Genomic DNA, 25,244 nt, shown 5'->3' on the forward strand with positions numbered 1-25,244 from the left:
TGTGGTATTGAAGGTCGGCTACACAGTTTACTGGTTCATTACTGCCAAAACTGGATTGGAGGTTATACTCAGTAAGTTATATCACACTATCTATATATCGTGTTTAATCCATATTCTTTGAGTAAAATAAGCGGTCTCAATCTTTTCTCTTTTTATAGTATGATGGTTATTCTTTATTTCATTAGTCTCATTGCATTATTACTTACATAGAGGAACATTTACAGTGAATAACTGAATGATAAAGAAAAATGAGTCAAAGTGCTTCCAACGTCAAATGGTTTTGGTGACATGAGTTTTTAATTGAAATGACATTTAAAAAAACATAGAAGGCATTCTGTTCATAGCGTATGATGAAATGCCGCTGTTAAGGCACGTGGGTGTCCATTTTGTGAGTTCTTCAGGGTTTCTCGCAGTCTTTCAGCAAATCTTCCAAGAAGCAAATCACCACCTCTTTCCCACTCTTCTGCTCCTCCGTATCGGCCTCCATAGCGTTCAATCGTTGAACCGTCTGCTGCAGGCTATCGACTCTCTGCTGCGGGTCCAAAGCATCCCCCACCGCCGCGTCCTTCTCCTCCCCAGCCGTCCCCTCAGCACGCAGGTACTTCAGCAGATGCTCCCTGACTCCGCTGCCCTCCTCGCCAGCCAGCGAGGCGGCGATCGCGGGTAGGTCCGATGGTAGCCCGAGACGCAGCAGGTGCAGAAGGGCCCGCGAGAGCGTGTGGCGAAGGCTGGCGCTGTAGCGAAACTCCAGGAAGTTGCTGGTGTCCTCACTGCTCTGGAGCGCCGCAGCCAGCGAGCACCATACGCGGCTGAAGCGCTCAACGTCGCCGTAGCAACGACGGTGGGCGGGCACGGCCAGGGCGGCGGCCGACTTGATGCGGACCTTGAAATTCTTGCAAGAGGCCACCACGTTGCAGAGGGCGGCCAAGGCGTCACCGGACCAGCAAGCGGACTCTATGTGGAAGGGTCAGCGGTTTAGGAAAACCCTTACTGACAGTGGCTTCCTCATGGTCCACTTACCAAGTGGCAGGTCTGGATTCTTGAAGGCTTTGCCCAGAGCATAGCAGGCATTCCAGCGCACCTTCATGGTGGCCACAGACTGCACCGTCTTGACCAGGGCTCTGACTGCGTCCTCCAGAGGCTGCCGGAAGGCCGCACGGCTTAGCTGACCCTCATCCAGGAAATGCAGAAGGTTCCCGAGGGCTCGCACAGCGTTGCACTTCACCTGGGCAAAAAGTTTTTGGGTTCTTTGGTGAAACCAAGTTCATCCGCAAGAACATCTGAACTGCCTTGAATCTGGATATGAATTGGTGTCACCTTGTCTTTATCAGCCGCCGCTCGCGTGGCTGCTTGCAGCATCTTCAGCAGCAACATGTCGGACATCTCGGCGTGAAAGTCGACTTCCACGCAGTCCCTGCGGGAAACAAGGCATCACTTACACGCACTCACACAGCAACTCTGAGAAGGTCTTACATGTTGACGAGGAGCGTGTCCGTCAGGTTACCGAGAGACCAGGCGGCCTTGGCGCGGATGTTGGAGGATCGGTCGTCCAGGGCGGCCAGGATGACGTTGGCCGTGTCCGCCACAAACATCAAGTCCTCCAAATGAGACAAAACTATTCAAATTCCGTCAATCACGCAAGATCGTTAAAGGCTGTCCGTACCTCTCTTAGGCAAGGGAAGAGCACATAGACGCCCAGAGCCCTGACGGCCGCCATCTTGACTAGGTCGCTGTCGCTGTAGGTGAGGCCCAGCAGGACGGTGATGCACATCAGCTGCATCTTGTCCTGGGACACAAGTTTGAGTCAAATCAACTCCAATCAAATGAAAAACAAAATCAATAACTCACAGGCAGCTGAGCGAAGGCCTGCGGCAGGATCGAGGCGAGCGTATCGCACGCGCTGGTCTGCAGCGTGGGATGCTGCTGGTTCTGCAGCGCACCGTTCAGCGGCCCACTCAGCACCTCCGTCCAGAACTGCACCACCTTTCCAAAAAAAATAAAAAACACCCATAAAAAGCTCATTTTTATTTTAGGTTCATTCTGAAATCCCAACTTTTTGTGCCTCAACGCACTTGGTTCAGGGGGACCCGCGCGGCCTCTGGAACGTTGCTGTCCGCCTGGTGCTGTTGAATGATTCCGGTTCCGAGCTCCTCCAGCAGCTGCACAAAGGGGTACACCACTCTTGAGACACTTTATTATTTATGATCTGTCCTGTGGATTACGAATGTAAATTTTTGCTAAGCTGAATGAAATGAGCGAGTGGTACCTTAGCACCGTGGAGTTGTATGGAAGGGTCGCTCTCGGCTAAGCAGCGAGCACTGAGCCGCCCGATTTCGCACAGGCAAGCTTGGGTCAGCGAGATGTAACCTCGCACCAGGTGGGAAAGCACCTGCAGGGCCTCCAGTCGCACCGGCGACGGCTCCAAGGCCGGGCCTCCGACGCCCTCGCCGTCCGACTGTTCCTCCCTGGGCTGCGTCACCAGCGCGGTGCAAAGCTTCAGCAGCCACGGCGGGCCGCTCTCCACCTCCTTAGGTGTGCGAGGTGCCCGAGGTGAGGAGGTTTCGCTCGGCTGTCGCCAGTTTAGGGAGCGGGAGTCCTGCGGCGTGAAGCCGCCGCTTGCGCTGCTGCCCTCTGGCTGCTGGAGAAGCAGCTGCACCTCGGGAAGCGGCGCCTGAGTCGTCACCAGGGCGCCGTAGAGCGTCAGGGCCGACACGCGCACGTTCGCATCTGAGGAAGAAGAAATTGGTGTCATTCGCTTAAAGTGTACAGGCTAAATTGGCCACTTTGGACCGTGGAGACTTCAGAAATGGAATCGTTACCTCTGTGGCGCACGTACGGTCGTATCTGCTTCCATAGTGAGCTGAGCAGGCCGGGCCTCAGACGGTGGTACGGCGCGTTGGACACCAGATGGGCCAAACACTGACGACGCAACAAAATGCCGCCGTGACCGTAAGAAGCGAAAAATAAATTTGTCTACTCGTACCTTTATGACCTGCGTGAGGGTATGCGGCGACGTCTCGGCCATGAGCGCCAAGCTGAGGGAGCGGTGCAGTTCTCGAACGGCGGCGGCCAGGGTGAAGGAGAAGGGCGTAAAGGAGGTGCGTGGCGATGCCGTGTCCTCCGCCACGGCCAGGAACTGCCGGGAACCGTCCAGCATGGCGGACAGCGCCTGGAGCGCGCAAGTACGGACCTAAGAAACACAACATGGGAGTGAACGCAATCACAGCCACAAGGTGTCAAAGAAGTGATGTCCCCACCTTGGGCGAAGGGTCTTTCAGTATGATGGTGAGCAGAGTGAGCGGAGGTGCCGCTCCGTTTCGGACAGGAGCTTCCGGAATGAACGAGGACCAGTAGCCGTACAGGGTCCGCTTTTCCACCCACTTGACCACGGCCAGCAGGCAGTGCAGCGCCCCCTGGCGGACACGAGCGTGACTAAGCCTGACCGGGGGAAGCGAAGGCATGATCACAAATGGGCCCACTTTCAAAGTAAGCTTCTAGTTCTCACTACCTTAGCTTGCTCTGCGCGCTGCCTTCCGGGTCAGAAAACTCCGAATCAGAAGTGTTCCGCTTCCAGGAGGGGTAGAGAGAAACCGTGGCGCCTCCTGTTTTGTGAGGCGCCAACGCCGCCGTTTCGCCGTCGTCCTCGTCGTCACGTCTGCTCTCCTCCGCGCTGGCCTTCTTATTAACCTTCCCTCTGGACCGCCTCTTCTTGTTCTACGAGAATCAACATTGTCAGTCATCACGGCCGAAGTACCACGCTGGAGGTCCAGGATGGCATCCTCACCGCAGACGCTTTCCCGCCGCCGTCCTTCGCCGCTTCTGTCGGTTTTGGGGCTTCGTGGTCGGGTTTGGGCGCAGAGGGGGACTCGTAGTGCGGGAGAGGTGCTGGGTAAAGCACGGCGGGCCACTCCACGCTTACGCCCGGTGCTCCCTGGAACATGAGCCTCTGAGGGAAGACAGGTTGCGTTTATAGAGGAGCTGCAAACCGCATTGTTAAAGTCCATTTATCACCTTGAGAGCGGCCAGCACCGATCCGACCACCTCGTCGCCGCCAAACTTCCACTTGCCACCCAATAGACAACAGTGGAGTCCTTTCAGTGCAGCCTGGACCACCTGGACATGCAACAAGCATTCTCAGCGAGTTGAAGAGCTTCCAAGACTCAAACAAATCAACCTCACCATAAAAAGTTACAAATAAATAAACAAATGACCCTTACAATACAGTAAAAGAGTTCGTCAGCGTCGGCCGGTCGGGTGTCCTGCAGCGTTTGCAGGAAGACTGAGAAGCACACGCTTTTGTGCCTGTCGTCCAGCGGTGGCTGACCTGAAATTCTGGGAGGGGTTAAAGGAAATCCAATAATTAACAGATGAAGTAAATATTGAAATAAGAATTGTACATCTCTATTATTATTTTTCCTCAGGGATTCAGGAGTCAATTGACAGCCATTTTGTCTTTGATTCTGACTATTGCATGTGGATGTCAGGCCCACCTGACACAAATGTTGGCCATACAAGTGAGGGCCACATGGCGTAGATCCATATCTGGCTGAGAGGGGGAACTGTAGCGCAGGAGGATTCCACCATTGCCCAGTAGGTTGTCGAGGTGCTAAAAAAGGTAAATAAATGTTGGTATGGGGGGCACTGGTGGTCATGGAGCATGTGTGAGTCAGGTGGCACCTGGTGGCACAGTGGTCCGTTGCCATAGACAACAGTAGCTAGTGCCTGCAGGATTCCGAGATGTGTCCACGTGCTGCACGTTTCCAATCCCGCCGTTATGTACTTCAGCAGGATGTCCAGCGTCTGCTCATCCATGATTACCTTAAAAAAAAATCACTTTAGTACCACTGTCACTGTTTTTCTGAGGATCAATTTGGGTTGAGGTGTTTATTTCTAATTATTTGAGGAAATGTCACTTACTTTGAGCTGGTTGAGGAGGTGATGCACGAGCTTGCACATCTTGACCATCAAATGTTCTTGACTCATCGGCACCAGACGGCTGGCATTCACAAGGAGGATGCAAACATCCTGGAATTAAAAGTGACACCATGCCACCATTTTAATTGTGAAACTTACATTATTATCTCACCGCGCATCACGGATGAAACCAAATGTTCTCCCTTTACCTCCGGCCGAATGTTTATGCTGGGCTCCAAGTTGCGATTGAAGTTCTCGGAGATGAGCTGGTCGAAAAGGAGGTTGAGCTCCTCCCGTAGGTGGCTCGAGTCCGCCCGCAGCCCTCGGAGCTTAGCGGCGGAGCGGCAAAAGAGGCGCTCTGCCTCCGTCTGTGACCGTGTGCCACGCTGCCACACGTCGGCCCCCTGAGGCGTGAACGGGGCGGCATCAGCAGATAGAGGAACCGAAGGGAAAACGGGTACATCGCGGCGGGTGACGGGCGTAGACAACGCCGGTAACGTGCTGGGAGTTGCCATTTTGGTTTATCTTCCGGTATTCTTTTTTTCGTTGGTTTTAATGTGTTGAGTTGGCGAAACACGTTGTTGTACTGCCATCTAAAGGCCTGGCAAGGAAATGCAGCGACGACAATGGAGGAAAAAAAATAAAATCACTGCATTTCCACTCAGTAAGGATAAGCAATCAGAGTTCTTTATACAAAATTCAGATTTGTTAATTTATTCTAAGGAAAAAAACAATTTCCAGTAAACATGTTAAATATATTTAATTCTAATAGTGTTGTGCAGAATGATAGCAAAATTACAACATGCACAGACATGAAACAAACAGTTAAGTTCAAACACTTACTAAACTTGCCTTATTTGGCATGGGTGCAACAGCCCGGCACACAAAAAGAATGCTTATGTAACAAAAATTGCCACTTCTTTGAATTCCGTGAAAAATGAAACATCCAGATGAAATGTACATACAAGCATCTGTCGCAGAACAGCTAAACAAATACCTCCCATAATATGGTTGACACAGCACCATCTTCTCCTTCATTTAGGAACAAAAAGTCAGAGCAAGGACCTCCTGAGGGAGTCCTGTCTGCAGACTGGCTGACGGACAGCATGGAGTTGTTTAAATGGTTGGGGATGGGGGGGGAGAAATGTTTCAGCCCGACTTGAAGAGCAGGATGGCTACTTGGCCGAGGTAGAAGTAGATGAAGTGCTTGGTCTCATGCGTCACGTAGCTGCCGAAGTTTCGGCCCACGATGCAGTGCCACGTGGGGTTGTACTTCTTATCAAATTCCTGCAGGAGACCAAAACAGACACAAAGTTTTTTTTTTTCTTGGCCTGCATTTACAATATCCCAAATGATTATCCTACGAGTGAGTTTTCTTGTATAGATGGTGTGCTGTTTCAGTCATACGAAATACACAACATAAAATATGAAGAAAACACTTTGCTGGAGTCTCACACATTTAAAGAGCTGTATCTGCACCTTTTTGACATAGGCAGCGATGTCCTTCTCTATGTTGTACTTCTCCATGGCTTGCATGGCACAGTCCACGGCATCCTGCTGCATTTCTTCGGACATGTCCGCGTTCTTGATCACGGCCTTCTTGTCAGACATACTGGCAGGTAGACTGCAAAAATGTAAAAGACAAGACAATAACGACATGCATCCATCTTTGATAAGACTTGTCCTCGTTTGGGTGAGGAGTAGGTGCAGAAAACCCACCCAGAGAAAATGCAAACTCCACACAAGGCCGAAGTCGAGACTGGAATCAAGAACCCCACGAGACAGATGGGTTAAATCATTATGCCTGACAAAACATCTGGAATAAAATAATTGTGCCACACTCAATTCAATCTATTTAGGCACGTAGCTAGGGTTTATTAATGAATCAACAAATATCACTCATTAATTCGCTATGTATGTGACGACATTGTGCTTGAGTGCACAACGATATTTATACTAAACAATTGAAATCGCTCCGCAATCACAGGTGAGAGGTGTCACGTGAGAATACTTTTTTTCCAAAAAGAGCAATCTGTGTGGCTTTCCCCGTCTTGACTTAAGATATATATACCCCAGCAAACGTACCTTTTTTTTTCCAAAATTGTAGTGTAGAAACGTCACACGCAGATGTGCTGTATGTCGGGCTGTTTTATTGAACGACAATGTGCGTTCTCTTCCGAAGTGCCGCCCTTCCCTTCCTGCCTGCTCGCTGATTGGATGCTGTCCACGGGCTTTTTCCGGGTATGACGGCCGCATCTTGTTTCCTCCCATAATGCACCGCGCCAACTCTCCAAATCTCAGCACGTGATTGGCTAAAGATTATTAACGGGACGTCATTTTTCTTCTTTGTTTTGTTTTACGCCGAAGTGGCACCAGCTTTAATGCGCATTACTGACACCTACACCTAATAACTGGGCATTGCATTTGTAAATGTGGGCAAAATTGTGAAAAATATTAAAAGTTTTAAATTCAATTTCTGCTGTGTCAGTGACAAGTCAAAACAAGGAACCTTGGCAAGAACGCGCTTGGTTGTATTTTAATTGAGCTTTCTCGTTTACCGTAGGCACCGAACTTGTCACGTGACACTGCTACTATTATGGCGGCCGCTCGCATGCTTTGCAGCATGTAAACACACTTTTAGTTTCACGGACTTTCTCCTCAATGGATCTCCCGTGCGTCCCGTGGCAAGATCACGTTGCTCGCAAATGGGCCGGACTCGAACCCGAGTTCAAGGAGCGTTTTAAGTCCCTGCTTGAAATTGAAGATATATTTGAAAGCGCTCTGAGTGCAACAACGTGAGTTGCTTGTCGGCGGATCCAGTGGATTTATTTTATTTTAATTTTTGAGACAAAATATATAACCATTGGAGATTAAAACTAATTTTGCTTGCGCGTCATTGTCAAATTACAGTGCTGCTCTTTCCGTTGTGCACACCAGGGGGCAGTATAACACAACATTCTACGTTTATAGTACATATTTGTCAAGGCCTTTCAGTGTAAAGCCCCATGACTTTTGTTTTACCGTCTCCATGCGCCACTTTGTTTTCAGGGAGGACGATGTGGAGTGTCTGCGTCGCATCTCGGCGGAAGGACATGGGCACACACGAAAGGACGCTGGAGAGGCATCCTCGTGCAGAGAGAACGGAAATGCTGACTTCAAGAGCGGGAAATACACTGATGCGGCCCTACACTACTCACAGGTTGCTCATTTATACCATCACGATGTCTTCATTATTTGTCTTTTACGACTTAATGACTGGCCTTGAATTGTCTCCCGCCACCGCAGGGCATCTGCTTGTCCCCCCGAAGTTCGGAGCAGCTGTCGCTGTGCTACGCCAATCGCTCTGCGGCACTTTACCACCTGCGGCGCTACCAAGTAAGAGCAGTTTAACTGGCGCTAATAGAGGCTGAGACTGGACTGGTGCCCAATTAGTGTTTGTGCCCCTCAGGACGCTCTGGACGACGTGTCGGAAGCCGAGAAGAGCGGCTACCCGCCGGCTCTAGCGCACAAGCTGGAGAAACGCCGTGCGCAATGCCTGGCACGCCTTCCATCCTCAGAGGACGCCCACGTGGACCGAGACGAGCGCCACCCGGGCATGTCTCCGAAAGTGACTGTTGGCTTCAGCCCGGAGAAAGGACGCCACGCGGTAGCGTCGGACGCCATTGTAGCCGGGGAGGTGATCTTGAGCGAGAAGCCGTACGGCTTGGTCCTGGTGGCGAGTGGCGGCGCCTTCGGGTCAGAGCGCCGTCACTGCCACGCGTGCCTGAAGGCCACGTGGCGACCGGTCCCGTGCGACGGGTGCTCCTATGCCCGCTACTGTGACGTCCGCTGCAGGGATGCCGCCTGGGAGGAGCACCATCGTTGGGAGTGCCCGCTGGGCGCTCGTTTGACGTCCACCGGCGTCCTGTCACACTTGGCACTGAGGGTGGCGCTCAAGGCGGGCACGGTCAACATCCGCGCCGCCGTCACTGGAGGCCCGGCCGACGTGGCCTACGAAGGCGTCTTCCACCTGCTGCACCATGCAGAGCGGCAGGGCACCAGCATGTGCTTTCTGTCCGCCGTCACCATGGCGACGCTGCACACAGAGCTCAGCAGGACGGGAGCGCCGCTGGCGAGGGGGCAAATGGACGGCGGCGGGAAGGACGCAGCGTGGCGGCTGCTGGCCGGTGCGGCACTGAGGCATCTGCTGCAGCTGCGCTGCAACGCGCAGGCCGTAACCGTGCTGCAGCAACCAGGTGACGCCCGGCGACCAGTCGCTTCCCGTACCTGTCTGGGTATTTTGCGATGATCTTCAAAGCTCTCCTAATCAAGATTTTTTGGCTTTAGGTTTGTCAGACGATCCCGTGCAGTCCATTGAGGAACAACGGCTCGCCACGGCCGTCTTCCCGACGCTGAGTCTCCTCAACCATTCGTGCCGGCCCAACACCAGCTTGAGCTTCGGTGCCGGCGGTGCCGTCACGCTGCGAGCGGCCCGAAGCATCCGTCCTGGACAGGAAGTTGCCCACTGCTATGGTTGGACCGGGTTTTGATCCAAAAATGTTTGCATTTACTTAACTCGACTGAGAGCAGCCAATGTTTTTGTCTCACCGGTTTTCACTCAGGTCCCCACAGCGGTAGAATGGTCGCCGGGGAGCGGCGGCGCCTACTACAGGAGCAGTACTTCTTCCAATGTCGCTGTGAGGCCTGCGAGGATGGCGACCAGGAGCGGTCGCCAGACAGACAATCTGGATTTTTGTGTGCCCGGTGCGACCTTTCCCTCTCGGTAAGAGATTCCCTCATTTGTAGCGTCCAGTTGTAGCTGTTTCGTCCCGTTGCATATCACCTGTCAATCAGCTTTCTGGCAAAGACGAGCATTTGTGCACTTCGTGCGGCGGCGCTTGGTCCGGCGGCGAGCTGAGCCAAATGCTGCGGGATGTCGGGTGCGATTTAGACATGGCGGCCTGTCTCCTGGAGAGAGATGAACCTGGTGGGTGAGCGGTCGCCGGCTCCCTTCTGCCGATCCGTTTGTTAATTTCCCCTGCCGCAGGCGAGGCGGAAGCCCTCCTGTTGCGGTTGCAGACGCGGTGGCGGCGGGCGGGCGTGACGCTGGCACGCACACACGAGCTGCGCGGCCGCACCGAGGACACTTGGGCCAGGGCGCATGCCCACAAAGGTCACTAAAGGCATCTGCTTCCATGAAGAAGTTTTTTTTTTTTTTTTTAATTTGATGCATTCAAACTTTATCGGATTGACAGCCACATTCGCACTGTTCTGTGGGGCGCAGGTGATTGGTCGCGCGCGGCCCAGCACTTGGAGCGCAGCGGCGCCGCCGTGGCCGCTCGCTTCGGAGCGGACAGCCTGGAGATGGGCCGACAGGTCGCCAAACTGGCGCAGCTGCACTTCAACGCGTGAGTGGCGCCTCACTCCCAAAAATACTTTGCTTCCTGCGCTAACCTCGCAGTGCCGTGCTCGCAGCGGGTCACGAACGTCGGCCCTGACCGTCATCCCTGAAGCACGCCGGATCCTCATCTTGCACTGCGGCGCCCTCTGCCCTGAAGTACAGGAACTGCAGGCCATGGAAGACTGCTTACGCCACTAATAAAATGGATTTGACTCACCAAAAAGATGAAGTCAAAATGTCTTGGATGTCGTGCACATGACGGATGCGCCGGGACAAACTGACAGGCTCGTCTGTCATCGTGATAAAAATCAGAGGAAACACTCAGACGCTAACCGTGCTAATGCTACATACGCTCACCTTGACTTTATTTCATTTTGACACGTGCAGTTGCCGCCGCCGCCAACGTTGTTTCTGCATATCACTTGGCTCCACACCAGGCAGGAAATTGCCTCTTTGACTCCCTGCGGGGACAAAAAAAAAAAGACAATCACAAAAGATGACACAGTGACAAAGAAAGAAATCATCGGAGAAAAATATGAAGAAAAAAATCCCCCCAGGGGGTGTTTGTTAGTTTGTTTACAAAATCTGCCGCATCGGCAGTCCTCTGCTGGGGGAAATGAGAAATGTTGTCAATCGGCAGCCCAACAAAAATGGATGTCTTAACTGCACGTTTGTCATCACAACAATTGCGTCACGACAACCTAATTGACAATTGATTGGACGTCCGATTTGGAATTTGTAAACCGCTGTTACCACAATGCTGCCCATTTGCTATTTCAACGACTAATGCGCTTTCTTCTCCTGCTTAACATGCGCATGAATAATTTATGAGCGGACCAACGACCTGTCGGCGCCCGGCGGGGGAAGGAGGCCCGTCGGTGGCGAGGACTGGAAAGGCATCCGCGAGGGACGGTGTCGTCTGTCCGTCCGCCATCAATTAGTCATTTGGGCGACGGGGGGACGCCGGGACAAACACCGACATGCGCATATTCTTGATCCTCTGCAAAGCATGACTCGTTTCTTAGCATCAGCAAGAGGAAACGCTGGCAAAAACTCGAGAAGCTTCATGCACGTCTCGATTGACTTGTCCTATCCTTTAGTGTCATCTAATATTTAGTCATGACGGGTCATCTAATATTCCATTTCCATCTTTCTCTCTTGCCTGAAAATATTCCGAATGGCATAAAAAGTTAAAATTCCATCTCACACGACGAGATGAAGAATGTTTATGAAGAATCGCGCGTCACACTGAGGCTTCATAAGTCATTTCTGGGCGAGGCGGGGTGGGTTCTTTTAAATCACCCCCGAGCGTTCTGCATACTAGAAAGTTCGGAAGACTTTAAGATTTTAAACGCAACACACTTTGGGTTTCCCTCAGCGGATCGGATGACAAAACGTTGCTGCGTGGTCAGCGGCGGCGCGCCGACGTATCGGTGACACGCGACCGAGTCAGCGCGAGATCGGAGAAGGCGGCCGAGAGCTTTTAGACGCCGCCCGCAACCGGATCGAGTTCCTAAGTGCAGATTAAGTGAGGATTTTTCCTTCCACGACGAACGCATGGCACAAAACGCTTTGTTTTATTTACACGCGTTGACGGATTTCCCACCAACGCCCCATTGCGCACCCAACCACAAAAAGTGGAAACCTGCAAAAATGAACTCGGCCGGACAAAACGTTACGATGCCAGCGACGGTCAAATTTAGCGCCATCGGCCGCGCGGAGGGCGTCCTTGAACGCCCCGCGCCGCCTCCGGCAATGTCGCTAAAGTGTGATAAAGTACGACTGCGGCGCATCGTTCACGTTGCTGAAAATACTCCGCCATTAGCGGGGAAACGTTTGCGGAGATGGACGAGTCGGAGGACGCGCAGATGATCTGCAATTTATTAGCTTGACACTTTCTTTTTTTTTAATGTGGAGCTAAAATTAACTTCATCATGATCATCAGTGCTCCCCAATAAATAAAATAACAGATAGACTATTTCAAATGATGTAAAATAGAAGACTGGAGATTGAAGGACAAGTGACTGAAGCTATTAAGGATAATGATGGGAGGCAAAATTATCACATGATAATGATTTGAGGCTAAGGCAGGCTCAAGAAATCCTAAATCCAGGTAGGGTATTGGGGGTAAAAAAAAAACACCAGGGAGAATCTGGCGCAAAGCTTCCAGACGCCAAGGTCATGGCTGTTAGCCGCGATGCAGCCTTTTGCCGTGGAAATCAATTCAGCGGCTGAGAGTCAAGTTGCAGGCCACCGTGACGGCGGTGGCTGGGGGTAAGGGATGGGGGGGTCTAGTAAATCACGCGCGGTCCCGAAAGGCGCCTGGCATGTTTGGACACGGCACAACGGGCCGCTGTCACGCCACGATCTTGGCGGAGCTTTATGGTGTTTAAGGACGCTTATCGCAAGCACCCAGAAGCGCCTCGTCACAAATATCGGAGGAACAATGCACACAAAAAAAGACCTGCATGATTGAAATGCATGAAAAAGCCGTGAAGAGCTCATTCACTGAAAAGTTTTGTGAAAAATATTGTAGCTGTGCCATGTACGTACAATTAATCCAAGTATTTGCCAAAGGCGTGCAGAGCAATTGCAGCACGTAATTACCGACGTGTGCGTAACGGCCAATTTGAGTCCCGCCTTCTAAGCAAAAACAGGCTGCCAACCGAACCGGCAAATGAGTTCTCTCCTCCTGGCAGGCGCCGCGAACACCAGGCAAGCACGCGCAGATGCGGCGGCGGGATGCGCATGCACGAGGGAGGGAGTGAGAAGATAAGTGTCTGCGCTCGGCGCGCGAACGCTCACACGAGAGCCGAGATGCGGACACGCGCCTGCTCGCGGCGGCTGTGCGTGCTCGCGAGCTGGGCAGCGCTGCTGGCGTGCGCTCGCGCGGACAACGCGTGCCCGCCGGCGTGCGCGTGCTCCCAGGACTCCGGCACGGTGAGCTGCCACGCAGGTGGCGCGTCGGGGGTGCCGACTCGCGTCCCAGCGTGGACCTCCACGCTGATCCTACGCGGGAGGAACGTGACGACGCTGCAGCGGGGGGCGTTCGCAGCGCCCAACGGCAGCGCCTTGGAAGAGGCGGCCACGCTGTCGCTGTCCGGCAATCTGATCCGAGCGGTGGAGTCGGACGCCTTTGCGGGGCTCCCGCACCTACACCTGCTCGACCTGAGCCACAACCAGCTGGAGCGTGTGTCCGACGGCGCCTTCAAGGGCCTGCGGGAACTGCGCACGCTGTGCCTCAACGAGTCCATCGTCCCCGAGGCGGCCGCGCAGCTGGCGGCCGCGCTGGGTGCCGGCGACCTGCGTGACCTCCACCGGCTGGAGCTGGCTGGCAACCGGCTCCGGAGCCCGCCCTTGACCCCCGCCGGCCTGGACGCCTTCCGACTGCTGCACCAGCTGGTTCTGGTCAACAACTCCATCCGGAGTCTGGGCCGGGAGGACGTGGGCGGCTTGGAGCGGCAGAGGCGCACCCGCGTCTACCTGGCACGCAACCCCTTCCGCTGCGCATGCGAACTGGAGGCCCTATACTGGTGGCTGAAGAACGCCTCACAGTGCCCCGACGCCGCTCTGCTGCGCTGCGCCGAACCTGAGGCCCGGCGTGGGCTGCAGGTGGAGCAGCTGCGCCCCGAGGACGTAGACTGCCTGAACGAGAACCTGGAGGCCGTCTCCTACGTGTTCCTGGGCATCGTGCTGGCCCTGATCGGACTGGTGTTCCTCATGGTGCTCTACTTGAACCGTGGCGGGATCAAGCGTTGGCTTAACAACATCCGCGAGGCCTGCCGGGATCAGATGGAGGTCTACCACTACCGCTACGAGCAGGACTCGGACCCACGGCTCGCCAACGTGGCCGTCTGAGCGCCAACAAAAGGGGGGTTGAGGGGGGGGCGCCAAAGAGTGACAAAGTATCTACTCCTCACAACTCTTGTCATCATCAAATGGGTGCACATGAAATGCTTGCGACTACCAAATACTCGTTTGTGACCACAAAATAGTTCTTAGAAGCCGTGTGGCTTGAGCGCACCTTCACTCGAAAGAAGGAATGATTACTACATTTGATCCGAGTCTGAACATTGTGACTATCATCAACTTATATTCTCTCCAGAGAAACAAGAGCCACCGCCAAATTGCTCTCACAGGTTCCTCAACGGTCAGACTCAGAAAGGCCTGAGATGTTTGTAGCGTTTGTATGCAATCTGTCCTCATTAAAGCTGACTCGACTCTCATGATGCCGGCGTGACCTTTCTCTCTCAGGGCAAACACACACATACACACACGCAAAAGTCATTTTCCGGTTGAACCGGAGCGCAGCTGCTGCTCACAAGGTGGCGGCGTGGCGGGTCGGCCAAGGTGACATTGACGTCGGCGCACAGACAAAACCAAATCCACGTGAAAGACTCGGTCGGCCGTCCGTTCCCACCGCTCGTTGCCGATCGATCCCGAGATTTACAGAACGTAATTAACAAGGAAAGGCTCGCAAAATCAATGGACGCCGACGTGAAGCTAATCAGCCGGCGAACGAGCGCCAACGGACGCTTCATTAGGTACTCCCGATTTTGAAGACTTAATTATGTCCGACGGGGGAAAACGCGGGAAGGATTAGAGACAAAAGAAGTTCCCGAGAGGCTCGTATGACCAAAAAAATAATCGGTTGGGTCACCTCCATTGCTGTTCTTGACAGCGATGATGTTTTCATCATCACTTCTGCTGCTAATTACAAAACAAAAGGGGAGATTAGGAGATTAGGCAAGAAGTAGCTTTAATTTGTCTTAGACGCAAGGTCAGACGCCGGCATGCTCGTTGGGCCCAAACGAACATTTTGTCTATTTGACAAAAGATGACAATGAGAACTGATCGAAATTGGCTTTCGATATGAGCGACTATTGTGACTTGTACTTTGGGGTTCATAAATTCAAAATTCAGATAAAGATACGCACGCGCCAAGAAAGATTGCAAAGTCGGTGTGAAACTTGCGTCATGTTCTAGCAAGCTCAAAGCGGCACATGGGCCACATTGAAAAAAAACATTTCAATAAAGCAACTGAGAATGTCAAAGATATCTTTAGAGTGTGTTTGTGACATCGGTGTAAAGCTTTGAAGGCACGCCGTTTGTGACATCACGTCCGGCTCAAGTTAAGAACCGCCGTCGGCTCCGACTGGTACCTTTGGTTGAGCAGCTGACACTTGGTTCCAGAAGACGACGAAGATGATGAAGCTCATGAACCCTCTGCTGTGGACGGCTCTCGCGTTCCTCGTACCCGGTAAACGTCGTCGGCTGCTTCTCCTGTAAAGTATTTTAGGCCTGAATAAGGATTTAAAATGAAATATCAAAACCTGCTTTGAGGACAGAAACTTGAAATGTCATAGAAAATCTCCAAATATGTGGATTTGGGTTTGTGCTTTTTTGGCAGGTGCTTATCCGAGGGAACAGAAGACAGAGGTCAACCCGGGTGACAACATCATCTTCAGCACCCAGCGCCCCCCCAGTCCCACAAAGCTGCCCTACATCGAGTGGACCTTCAATGGCAAACATATCGTCACCTACAACGGCGGCACCGAATACCGGGAAGATGCCTACATTGACCGCATCGAATTGGACTACTACACCGGCAACCTGAAGTTGAAGGACGTGCGCTCCACCGACAGCGGCAATTACAACTTCCAGTTCGAAATGTCCAAGAAGGTGCTGAAGCAGAAGAGCGAAAGACAAATCAAATCGGAGCCGGAAGAAAATGTCTTTGCCGTCAAAGTGGTCAAGTGCGCCACGGTTGCGTGTCTCGTGTTTAGCGTCATTTTCCTTATGTGCTCGCCTATGAGACACGAGACGCACGCGTCCGCTCGCTAAAGAACATGGCGAGAAGAAAGTAGCCGCAGTGAATCTCCAAAATACGACTCGAAACAGACGGAACGTTTCCTGTCCTGACCTTTTAAGCGCATCTGTTACAATCAAAGCCACACATGTGCTGGTCCGAACACTCAGAAACGATAATAGTAAATTTAAATCAGATACAATCGGGTAAGATTGTTTTTGGAGACAAAGTTTTGCATGCATGCTTACTGTCATTCTTTTCACTCTCTCCCATAACTGCGTGCTGCCCCCAGGTGGACACTTGGGTACAATACAACACGAGATATTGCATTAGGCACACCATCTTTATTTTAATGAGCATTTTTTTGATTAACGTCATGAATATTTTGTTGGTGAAAATCTCGTTCCTTTTTGCTCTTTTTTTTCCCCAAATAAAACTTGCTGCAAGTCTAGTTTTGATCTTTTTTCTTTACTTCAATAACACGTCATCTCGCCGGTTAATTCCTTACAAACGTGTACGAATAATTATAATATTTTGAACATAAGTTTGGATGAAAAAAAAGATTTAAACCGTCATATTGTCTTTTGATAGCACGTGTAAAATGTTTAATTGCGAATGGAACCAATGATTGTGTTTGGAGGGGACCTATTTGACTGCTACTCCAGGTCTTCATCTCATTGCTTAAAAAATACAGCAAAAATAACAAGTACCTACTCCTCTATCATGCAAAATACATTTTTAATTATTATGTGCAGATAAAAGACAGCACTGGCATTATTAACAGCATTTTATTGACGTCATATAAAAAAGGGGAACTTATTGACTATTGCACTCGGTCCTACATTGAAATGTTTCCTCCTCGATCAGTAAACCAACAACCCATTTGACTCCAATGTTGTTACTTTAAAAATATATATTGTTTAAAATTCTGCTATTGTGCCTTTAGGACATTAACTACTAGATACACGCAGCCAATCGGGGAAAAGATAACAGGTATGGAAAATATGCTTTTAAAGATGACTTACTTGGCCAAGTAATGTCAAGTACCTCAAGTGTTGTTGACCTTACCATTACAGTTCAACACATTTGGGCCATAAAAATTTTGTGATAAATATCACCAACATGTGCAATTATATTATTCATCACCTATTTATCATAACTCTGGAATTGTGGATAAGAATTTGACTGCTTTACTATACTGCAATGAGGGTAAATTGTTAATAGCATTTGTCCATAATTGAATTGATAACCCAGTTGAGATGAATTGCATCATTTAATCAAATTGTAATAACATTGATGCACAGAATGACATCCCCTTCTCCTCACGACCGAAGCGCAAAGACGACATCGAAAACCAGCGGTGACGCCGAAGAAGAAGACCCCGTGGAGCAAATGATCTCTCGCACGGGCTGCACCGAGCAGCACGAGGCGCTGCAGGACTGCATGGCCGAGCATCGGGACTGGCGAGTGTGCCAGAGCTACGTGGGCGCCTTTAAAAAATGCATGAGCGACCACCACAAGGCACGGCAGGAACACTTGAGCCAGCGGATGGCCAACACTACGTCCATCTGAGATGACGCTCAAGGTGTCTTAATTTGCTAAAGCAGAGCCTGGACCTCACGTTGGATTCACCTCTCTGTACCTTCTGACTCCCCCCAAAAATTATTTGATATTAATGTTGAAACTGTGAATAAATAATTATTTACAAAAGACTGAATGAGTGTCGGCGGCATCTTCTCGGGCTTGCGTTGTGCTCCTAGTGGAGCGCCGTCCATACTTTAGCACGGGCGCCGTGTTTGCCGTGGCGGCGGCGTGCACTTCTGATGAGCCTGCCGAACGACTCTTTGATCTCCTGCGTCTGCAGCGTGTAGATAACGGGGTTGAGCAACGGCGGGAAGACGGAGGTGAGCGACAGGTTAATGATACGACCGTTGGGGTGAATGTTCTCCATCAGTGTGAAGGTGATGAGCAGCGGGATGAAGTAGATGGCCACCAGTGAGAGGTGGGCGGCGCAGGTGCGCAGGGCCTTGAGGCGCTCCTGGACGGCGGCCACCTTGGTCAAGGTGCAGCCGATGGCGGCGTAGCTGAGCAGGATGAAAGCCAGCGGCAGCCAGAAGATCACCACCGGGTAGATGCAGCTCACCATATAGTTGGGATAGTGGCTGTTGCAGGAGAGCCGGTAGATCTGGCCGTGGTCGCAGAAGTAGCTGTTGATCACCACCGAGCGGCAGAAGGACAGGCGGCTCAGCAGGCCCGCCGCCACCGCCACCAGAACCACCACCAGTACCCAAAAGCCGCAGATCAGCCTCAACATGAACCGGTGCGTCATCTTCACCTGTGGGCACATTTCATTTGAACTCAGCTGCATGGAAATAGAAATAGGAGAAGATGAAGCAATCTGGTCCTCACCTGGTAGTGCAGCGGGAAAATGATAGCCAGGAGCCGGTCATAGGCCAGAGCCACCAAGTTGAAGGACTGCATGGACAAGCAGGTGTAGCAGAAGAACATATAAGCCAGGCAGTTGCGGAAAGGAATGCGCCGATTGCCCAACAGGAACACATCGAGGAGTTTGGGGACCAGGGCGGAGCTCCCGAAAAGGTCCACGAAGGCCAGGTTGAAGACCGCCACATACTTAGGGGTCTGCAGCCGGCGGTCCAGACAGATGACGGCCATCACGGCGCTGTTGGCTAGCACAGACAGCACGTAGACCACAAACAAGAAGACGTAGTACAGCTTGATGTGAGGAACCCCCGACAAACCGCTAATGATGAAGTACTCAGGGTGCACCATGGACACGTTCTCATCCTCGGCCGGATTGAACAGGTTCATGGTCTGGAACGCCGAGACCCGCTGGTTCTTGACTCTGGAGTGTGGCCAATAAGAAGATGCGCCCCCCCCCCCCTACAGACACTCCCACTTGGCACAAAAGCAACTTTAGAACAACAAGTTCTTAATCCCACAAGGAAGCTGGTTTGCCGTAACCTTGGCAAACATTTGACAACAAATCTGTTCAGTTGTTGACTAAGAAAGACAAAGCATATTCCAAAAGTTTACTCAAGCACCAACTCTAAACTGATCCACCAAATTTCAACCAGCAGATAGATGGATGGATGGATAGGTGAGATAGATGGACAGAAAATGGTAGAACTAGTTGGATGGATAGATTAGATAGGTGGACAGAGTAGTTTTAATGATGATTAATGTGCAATCAAAATAGTTTGAGGGCCAAGAATTGATCCTTGTGGTACACCGTAACTGATGTCAACGCGGATGTCGTTTTTGAAGCAGTATTTTTGAAAGCTTAATTTTTACCTTAGCTTAAACAAATTCTTGTAATTGTTCAAATTTAAGCAGCAATCAAATCCAATTAATATTCATAATATTGTGATATCTCACAAAGGAATGTTTCTTGTAATTCAATTTACTGAAGAGTCACCCGAGACAGCACTCGGTCTGAGCCGCCATGGGATTTATTATTAGCAGCTAATGCGAATAATTAGCATTCCCGCAGAGATTTAGAATGTACCAAAAGCTCTTTGTAAAATTGTGACATCCGCAAAAAAAAGTCTAAGGCATCACATGGTGTATTTAATAAAGTGGCCATCAAATGCTTTTGAAATTTTGTTTTTATTATTGTATGGTCTGATGTTATTTCCTTTGAAATCTGAATGTCATTTGACTTTATTACTTTATTAAGAGCCTTATATAGTCATATTTGTTACTTTTACTTAGCACTCACACTACCCCCAAAATTGGCAAATCAATAATATATTTGTACATTAAGACCGAGGTAAAAAAAAATACATTTATCGTACAGTTAAATAAAGTCTAAATGTAACTCCAAGGGTTTTGAACTTCGGGGAATTATTTCAAATAAATTCACTATATTTTTTTCCACTTGATGACAGTAATAAAGATGAAGTGATTCATTAAAGACAAATAAAAAACAAAGATGTCAAGCCCATCCTTGTGGGACGGAGCTGTTTTTCCACCTGTGCTCCCTCCGGCTTTTGCCAACTCGGTAATTGATCCTCTGGTGGCGCCCGAGTCGTCACAGTTTGTTTGTTTTGAAACATTTGCTCGTCATACTTGAGTGGCAAACTTTCAACTTGGATGAAAGTTTCTTTAAAGATCCGTACGTCTTTTACGTTATACATCAAAATAAATGAAAACGACTGATTGATCTGAATAAATACGTTAGTATAACTAGCATGAGTAATTTTACTGCTGTGGCTTATAAAAATGCTAACATTAGCTGCACGGCGCTCAGGATACTGAAATAATTTAATTGACGGACAAAAAGAAAAACGCTGATAATTGCAGTTACGTGTTTTGCCCACAAGGTGGCAGCAAAATCAAGATTTCGACCCAACATCAGCAATTCATCAACATTAGTCACTTGACACTTCAATAAGCTTTATTGAGTTTACAGATGTGTGCGTAGCTATTTACAACTGAAAATATTGATTTCCTGTACACGTTTGATTGCAATAAACGTCGATTAACGGCGACAAAAAAAAACCCGACAACCAAACGAAACGATTAGCGCATATCAAAACTAATCTGTTAATCATGCTGAGGCCAGAAGCAAATTCGTACACACTGTACACGTAGTGACGTAGCGAGTCTTCCATACAAATAGCATACATACACTTAGAATCATAGACTCGTACGAGTAGCACATGCTCCTGTTGTGCAAAATGGACGTCGTCGATAATTGCTGATCACTTGAACACGGCGAGAAAAGAACAACAAACTGTTTCTGTGCGGGCAACACTGCTGCGGAGCGGCTCGTCCGCTTTTTCTTTTGGCAACATGATGGCTACCGGCAAGCGTGTGTGTGTGTTGTGGTATTAGCGCACTTGTTTGAATGCCAAGAGGAAAAACAAGGCAGGGTTACCATGGCAACCAGCTCACAAGCCAGTTATAAACTGTGTTTGCATGTGTGTGTGGAGGCTTACAGTGTTGAGAAAAAGGAGGGAACAAATTAAAGTCAAGATGTCAATCCGGCCGAGTGGTCCAATGTGGATCGATTGTTGTCATGGAGATGTTTGAGGGACGCGTTCACAGGATGACACAGCAGTTGCGCTCCCCGCTCTTCTCACGGTTCCTCTGACCTGAAGACAGAAAAAACATTGGTCAGCATAGGCGCAAAGATCTCATCTTGTAAAGTGGCTCACCTTGCGAGTTGGGCTCGGGCAGCGTCTCTCGGGCCACCAAGTGCATGACGGTGGTCCTGCCCACGGGAAGCTTCAGTCCTGCCGGGCAAAAAGGCAAACGCTTTGGTGGAGAAAACAAGCCCGGCCATCAGGTCCGTTTTATAATCTGTCGCTCTGCAATTGTGCAATTGATTGAACGCCACATGTGAGATGCAGGACTATTTTTGTCCACTTGGGGTCGCAATTGTGAATGAATTATGGAATCTGTGATCAAAAATGAAAAATGATTGTGTTTTAGTGTCAACATATTCCATTGATCGACAAAATAGAACAGTTTGTGGCTCTGTTCTGCCCAATTAGGCAACCTTGATCTTATAAACAAATCTATCAGTTTGATGCAAATTCCATGGAAAAAAAAACACACGTTGAAACGCAATTTGATGTATATTTTTGTTGGCCAAAATGTGAATGAAGAAGGTTCCAGAAGCTCTTTGTAGGCCATTGCACAAAAACAACTTTTCAGTGCAGATCCGGTCAAACGTGAGAAAGGAAGCGTCTGCCCCAAAACTCAAAGTCAAGCCGGCTGAGTTCTCTCGCTTGCTTTTCCCTCTCGACTTCCGGTCTGGCTCAAAGGACGCTTGTTATGAGCACTGAGCTTCCTCTGTTCTGCTGCATGGGGGGTGGGGGGGCATACCCCCCCCACACACACACCACACAGCCAAGAGCTTTCCAGAAACACAGTGTGCGTGTGATTCATGAGTTTGAAGGTGCACGCATGCCGCGTACCTCCTAGCGTGACGTTGCCGTGCAGGAAGCGTCCCTGGTAGATGAGCCTGAGGATGTTGGGACTGCTGACTTGCTCTTGCTCCCAGTCTGCAAAGATCAAGCTTCATTTGATTCTTCTTAACAATGCCGTGCGGACACATTTGCACACGGGGCTGCTCAACCGATGCGGTCGTTTGCGGTGAGGACAGCCGAAGGACAACACCTGTAAGGAAGGCGGCTCACCCATTGGCCAGTTGTCATAAACATGTTTGGCGATGTCGGCGGCGGAGTCGTCAGGAGAGAAGAGGAATTCTTTGGTCTTGCCGCTGACCAGGATCAGTCGCAGGTTAATCTAAAACGACACAACCGCAAACAATCATTTCTAATGTTGTATAAGACGTCATTGGGAATAATGTGTGATGAAGAATCGGAAGGGCCATGGGATTGAGCCCTGGGGCACACCTGTGCTAACCGTGGGATATTTTCGGTTGTCTTTGCTTCTATGAGCGAGTTGTTAGCCTGTTAGCTAGTTAATCATCATGTTCCACACGCAATGCAGTCAATGGGTAACTACCGGCGGGTGTCACGCATTCACGCGTGAAGGCAAATGTGCACGCAAGCCCGCCTGCGCACCCTGGGGGGCCGATGGTGACATCATCAGGCAGCTGATCCAACACAAATATAAAACACAGAACTTTGACCCTCGTTGCTGCTTTACTGTGTCCTTTAACAATGTGACCGGTGCTCAGTGAGGTAAGGCTAATATCGATATTTGCTTCTGGAAAATCCGGACGCCAGCCCCCCCCCCGGATCAATTTCCAGCGCACTTCCTGTACTCGGCCGGACCTTGACAACCATTAACAGTGAGATGGGTGGGCTGGCGGGATCGTCCGTGACCGCTTCCTGAGAAGCGAGACGCTAATGACTTCCTGTTCTTGGGGGGGCCGAGACGTCCAGGCACGTTTGACTGCACTCTGAAAACACCAAACTACGTGCGAAAGCCAAATTTTGTTGTGAAATATGAACGGAAGCGTGAAGCAATAATCACTCCTAGTTGCGGAAACCTTGATGCAAATAGCCTCACCTGCCCCTAGAGCTCCATGTTTACACAGCAAGACAAACTAAAGGGCACAAAACACACACACACGAGTGAGGTCACACCTGCCAACGCTCACTCGCGGATTTTCCACTTAAAGACAAAGTTGTGTTGCTCAAAAGCACAGAGGGAGCGCCAGGAGGAAGTCAACACCGAGTTGTTATTCAACTCACGCAATCGCCATCACATGACGATCAATCAATCGTGTCCGACAACGTGCAGTCGCACACGTGACAGCGCACCATCCCTTGGGGCGGGGTCAACGTGATGTCATGCACATGTCAAGCCAGGCCGTCGAGACAGGGAGTCGTCGAGCCGCTCCACCCGGCTGCTGAATGATGTCACACTTCTTTGCACTTTCCCAACAAGCGTTGAGTCAAAGACACGCAACTCGAGAGTTACAACAAAATCATGTCACGAGGGAGCTGTGTCTTTGACGATCGAACGGCCAGGTTCTGCCCTCGTTGAGCGGCGCCTTCTCGAGAGCGTCGACTCTCACCCTCGTGAAGGGTGAAGCCGGTCCTCGGGAAACACAGCGAGTCCATTATGTCCCCGGGATGACGTGCGGGGGAAGCTAAGTGGCCGGGCGGCCGTCGCGCTCACACACAGCGTGTCCACTCACGGCTCAAGTGTCTAAAAATAGCTCGCCGGCATGGATTATGGCGATAATCACGAGTCTTATTTCTGACCTCTTCAGTACAAGATGAATCCTCAAAGGCGTTCATAGAAGGTTGGCGCCGCGGAGCTTGCATGGTTGGACTCAATGGAAAGGGAATTGACTTAACCCGTGTGACAAGGTGGGTTGTCCTTCGTAAGACCAAAAAAACAGAATTCCCTTCTAACTTGAGCTCAAACGTCAAAGACACGCAAATTCCCACAGAAGATGCGTATCAACTAAACGAAGAGCCTTTGATGGAGGACAATATGGGGGTCTGCTTCAACAGCCCTCATTCCTTTGCCACCTCACGCTTTCTCTCGAAATTCAAATTACTTTTGCTGCTGTCACGTTTCAATAACACAGTGGAAAATACTTCCAACAATGGCAAATTATAGGTATGAATGGATCTATGATTAACCCACCCGTGTCAAGTTTACCTACCGACTGGTTTTAGGAGATCATAAGAATCTTCAGAGAAGGGAGGGAAAACATTTCAAGACATCTTCTTTATGACAAAGCAATGGATGACAAGTTTAAATCATCTTTTTTTCCAGAACAAACTGTTCTCTAGCTATTAGGGGGAAATCAATTGGAGTTGTACTTTCACAACACTTTGAGAATTACTGATTTCGATATTGGAATTATTTTTTTAACTGGGGAGGGTTAAAGCTCACCATATCTTCTGGCGTGCTGGATGTCATCTTGCGGTTCGTTCAAACCCAGTGATCCAACTTCAGGTAGCTGCCACTGTCAGATAATGTCCGCCAGTGAATGTTTTTGTTTTCAGTTATGACGGTCGGAAGGGGGGAGGCTGCAAATCTTCGGTTGTCCGACTCTCAGGCAGGACCAGCACCCGAGCCACACTCGGTCCGTCCGGATCCGTCTTCTACTGCGCCGACATGTCTGCTAACTAGCTCGAAAGACAAGCCTCGACATGTCGATGTCTAACCACCGGGTCCGCTCTGGAAGCAACCTTTCGGATTCCGCCGCCGTCGTCCTGGTGGTGGAACCCCGAAACTCAAACACGGTTCCGCCGCAAGAAGCAAGAAAACGACGGAGGGAGAAAAGAGAAAAAGGAGATCGCTACGCCATGCGGAAGAGGAACCAGCATACGCGCATTCTTTCAATCGCTCGCTCGCCGATGAAAAAGTCGAACGACGTGTGAGGATTGGAGAAAAAGATGACAAAAAGAACGTGAAAAGCAAACAAATAAGGTGTTCGGCGTTTGACGGGCTCGCTCGTCGGCGTCGTCACGGACTGAGCGACGACGTCACCGCCTGCCCGGACTGACCCACGGCAATACTTGATTGACGAGTTAGCTTGCTAGCTGTCAGACGCTAAAACCCGCTTCATATCCGCTTTGGTTTTTCAAAATAAAGTTCTCGTCGGATTTGCACGTAAAACCTGCCAGCCGTTCTTGCTTGACAATTGCAGCATCTAGTGGTCGGTTGAGGGATCGACAC

General features: G+C 50.4%; 8 protein-coding genes across 11 annotated transcripts; 4 read left to right on the plus strand and 4 right to left on the minus strand.

The window, feature by feature from the left end:
- Positions 1–275: 275 nt before the first annotated feature.
- Positions 276–5,466, minus strand: heatr6 (HEAT repeat containing 6). The gene is made up of 19 exons (XM_088398379.1): positions 5,124–5,466; positions 4,918–5,025; positions 4,678–4,818; positions 4,491–4,606; positions 4,218–4,332; positions 4,012–4,113; positions 3,785–3,946; positions 3,509–3,714; positions 3,258–3,438; positions 2,984–3,190; positions 2,820–2,919; positions 2,267–2,727; positions 2,073–2,159; positions 1,849–1,983; positions 1,664–1,786; positions 1,474–1,598; positions 1,318–1,414; positions 1,021–1,225; positions 276–954 (listed from the first exon to the last, which is right to left on the minus strand). Exons 1-19 carry the CDS (start codon positions 5,427–5,429, stop codon positions 398–400), a joined length of 3,534 nt encoding a protein of 1,177 aa, XP_088254505.1. The 5' UTR covers positions 5,430–5,466; the 3' UTR covers positions 276–397.
- A 189-nt stretch (positions 5,467–5,655) lies between these two features.
- LOC148386558 (dynein light chain 2, cytoplasmic-like) lies at positions 5,656–7,127 on the minus strand. 4 transcript variants are annotated; one of them, XM_088398429.1, is made up of 4 exons: positions 7,000–7,125; positions 6,634–6,730; positions 6,394–6,538; positions 5,656–6,201 (listed from the first exon to the last, which is right to left on the minus strand). In XM_088398429.1, exons 3-4 carry the CDS (start codon positions 6,523–6,525, stop codon positions 6,064–6,066), a joined length of 270 nt encoding a protein of 89 aa, XP_088254555.1. In that variant the 5' UTR covers positions 6,526–6,538; positions 6,634–6,730; positions 7,000–7,125; the 3' UTR covers positions 5,656–6,063. The 4 variants fall into 4 exon arrangements, with proteins under 4 accessions (XP_088254555.1, XP_088254558.1, XP_088254556.1 ...); XM_088398432.1 differs by having other exon boundaries at positions 6,634–6,674; positions 7,002–7,112; XM_088398430.1 differs by having other exon boundaries at positions 6,634–6,718; positions 7,000–7,097.
- Positions 7,128–7,460: 333 nt separating this feature from the next.
- On the plus strand, positions 7,461–10,517 carry smyd4 (SET and MYND domain containing 4). The gene is made up of 10 exons (XM_088398398.1): positions 7,461–7,709; positions 7,963–8,113; positions 8,200–8,289; positions 8,363–9,149; positions 9,241–9,426; positions 9,516–9,676; positions 9,748–9,880; positions 9,941–10,066; positions 10,178–10,301; positions 10,369–10,517. The coding sequence occupies exons 1-10, from the start codon at positions 7,576–7,578 to the stop codon at positions 10,490–10,492; spliced, it is 2,016 nt and encodes a 671-aa protein (XP_088254524.1). The 5' UTR covers positions 7,461–7,575; the 3' UTR covers positions 10,493–10,517.
- Positions 10,518–12,884: 2,367 nt separating this feature from the next.
- tpbgl (trophoblast glycoprotein like) lies at positions 12,885–14,523 on the plus strand. Its single transcript, XM_088398414.1, has one exon. The coding sequence runs from the start codon at positions 13,037–13,039 to the stop codon at positions 14,150–14,152; it is 1,116 nt and encodes a 371-aa protein (XP_088254540.1). The 5' UTR covers positions 12,885–13,036; the 3' UTR covers positions 14,153–14,523.
- An 872-nt stretch (positions 14,524–15,395) lies between these two features.
- On the plus strand, positions 15,396–16,554 carry LOC148386561 (uncharacterized). Its single transcript, XM_088398426.1, has 2 exons — positions 15,396–15,554; positions 15,705–16,554. Exons 1-2 carry the CDS (start codon positions 15,500–15,502, stop codon positions 16,136–16,138), a joined length of 489 nt encoding a protein of 162 aa, XP_088254552.1. The 5' UTR covers positions 15,396–15,499; the 3' UTR covers positions 16,139–16,554.
- Positions 16,555–16,858: 304 nt separating this feature from the next.
- Positions 16,859–19,035, minus strand: LOC148386562 (olfactory receptor 8G17-like). The gene is made up of 2 exons (XM_088398416.1): positions 18,513–19,035; positions 16,859–18,438 (listed from the first exon to the last, which is right to left on the minus strand). The coding sequence occupies exons 1-2, from the start codon at positions 18,930–18,932 to the stop codon at positions 17,860–17,862; spliced, it is 999 nt and encodes a 332-aa protein (XP_088254542.1). The 5' UTR covers positions 18,933–19,035; the 3' UTR covers positions 16,859–17,859.
- Positions 16,915–17,820, plus strand: LOC148386563 (uncharacterized). The gene is made up of 2 exons (XM_088398438.1): positions 16,915–17,096; positions 17,408–17,820. Exon 2 carries the CDS (start codon positions 17,409–17,411, stop codon positions 17,673–17,675), a length of 267 nt encoding a protein of 88 aa, XP_088254564.1. The 5' UTR covers positions 16,915–17,096; position 17,408; the 3' UTR covers positions 17,676–17,820.
- Positions 19,036–20,498: 1,463 nt separating the features above from the next.
- Positions 20,499–25,108, minus strand: ubl3a (ubiquitin-like 3a). The gene is made up of 5 exons (XM_088398437.1): positions 24,456–25,108; positions 22,271–22,379; positions 22,049–22,135; positions 21,284–21,361; positions 20,499–21,220 (listed from the first exon to the last, which is right to left on the minus strand). The coding sequence occupies exons 1-5, from the start codon at positions 24,480–24,482 to the stop codon at positions 21,168–21,170; spliced, it is 354 nt and encodes a 117-aa protein (XP_088254563.1). The 5' UTR covers positions 24,483–25,108; the 3' UTR covers positions 20,499–21,167.
- Between the last annotated feature and the right edge of the window lie 136 nt (positions 25,109–25,244).

The sequence above is a fragment of the Syngnathus floridae genome, chromosome 15 (genome assembly GCF_059516105.1).
Source record: "Syngnathus floridae isolate MCC-2025c chromosome 15, RoL_Sflo_1.0, whole genome shotgun sequence".
Taxonomy (NCBI): domain Eukaryota; kingdom Metazoa; phylum Chordata; class Actinopteri; order Syngnathiformes; family Syngnathidae; genus Syngnathus; species Syngnathus floridae.

Excerpts from the sequence above, each read along its gene's own strand:
- heatr6 (XM_088398379.1), bottom strand. The coding sequence starts at position 5,429 with ATGGCAACTCCCAGCACGTTACCGGCGTTGTCTACGCCCGTCACCCGC. Across the intron at positions 5,026-5,123 it reads GCATAAACATTCGGCCGGAG|GATGTTTGCATCCTCCTTGT; the intron begins GTAAAGGGAGAA and ends TTTTAATTCCAG. Across the intron at positions 4,114-4,217 it reads ACGAACTCTTTTACTGTATT|GTGGTCCAGGCTGCACTGAA; the intron begins GTAAGGGTCATT and ends TTGCATGTCCAG.
- LOC148386558 (XM_088398428.1), bottom strand. The coding sequence starts at position 6,525 with ATGTCTGACAAGAAGGCCGTGATCAAGAACGCGGACATGTCCGAAGAA. Across the intron at positions 6,202-6,393 it reads TCGCTGCCTATGTCAAAAAG|GAATTTGATAAGAAGTACAA; the intron begins GTGCAGATACAG and ends GGTCTCCTGCAG.
- smyd4 (XM_088398398.1), top strand. The coding sequence starts at position 7,576 with ATGGATCTCCCGTGCGTCCCGTGGCAAGATCACGTTGCTCGCAAATGG. Across the intron at positions 8,114-8,199 it reads CGGCCCTACACTACTCACAG|GGCATCTGCTTGTCCCCCCG; the intron begins GTTGCTCATTTA and ends CCGCCACCGCAG. Across the intron at positions 10,302-10,368 it reads GCGCAGCTGCACTTCAACGC|CGGGTCACGAACGTCGGCCC; the intron begins GTGAGTGGCGCC and ends CCGTGCTCGCAG.
- tpbgl (XM_088398414.1), top strand. The coding sequence starts at position 13,037 with ATGCGCATGCACGAGGGAGGGAGTGAGAAGATAAGTGTCTGCGCTCGG.
- LOC148386561 (XM_088398426.1), top strand. The coding sequence starts at position 15,500 with ATGATGAAGCTCATGAACCCTCTGCTGTGGACGGCTCTCGCGTTCCTC. Across the intron at positions 15,555-15,704 it reads TCTCGCGTTCCTCGTACCCG|GTGCTTATCCGAGGGAACAG; the intron begins GTAAACGTCGTC and ends CTTTTTTGGCAG.
- LOC148386563 (XM_088398438.1), top strand. The coding sequence starts at position 17,409 with ATGACATCCCCTTCTCCTCACGACCGAAGCGCAAAGACGACATCGAAA.
- LOC148386562 (XM_088398416.1), bottom strand. The coding sequence starts at position 18,932 with ATGAACCTGTTCAATCCGGCCGAGGATGAGAACGTGTCCATGGTGCAC. Across the intron at positions 18,439-18,512 it reads TTTTCCCGCTGCACTACCAG|GTGAAGATGACGCACCGGTT; the intron begins GTGAGGACCAGA and ends ATGTGCCCACAG.
- ubl3a (XM_088398437.1), bottom strand. The coding sequence starts at position 24,482 with ATGACATCCAGCACGCCAGAAGATATG. Across the intron at positions 22,380-24,455 it reads CCAGCACGCCAGAAGATATG|ATTAACCTGCGACTGATCCT; the intron begins GTGAGCTTTAAC and ends GTGTCGTTTTAG. Across the intron at positions 21,362-22,048 it reads CGGCAACGTCACGCTAGGAG|GACTGAAGCTTCCCGTGGGC; the intron begins GTACGCGGCATG and ends TTTGCCCGGCAG.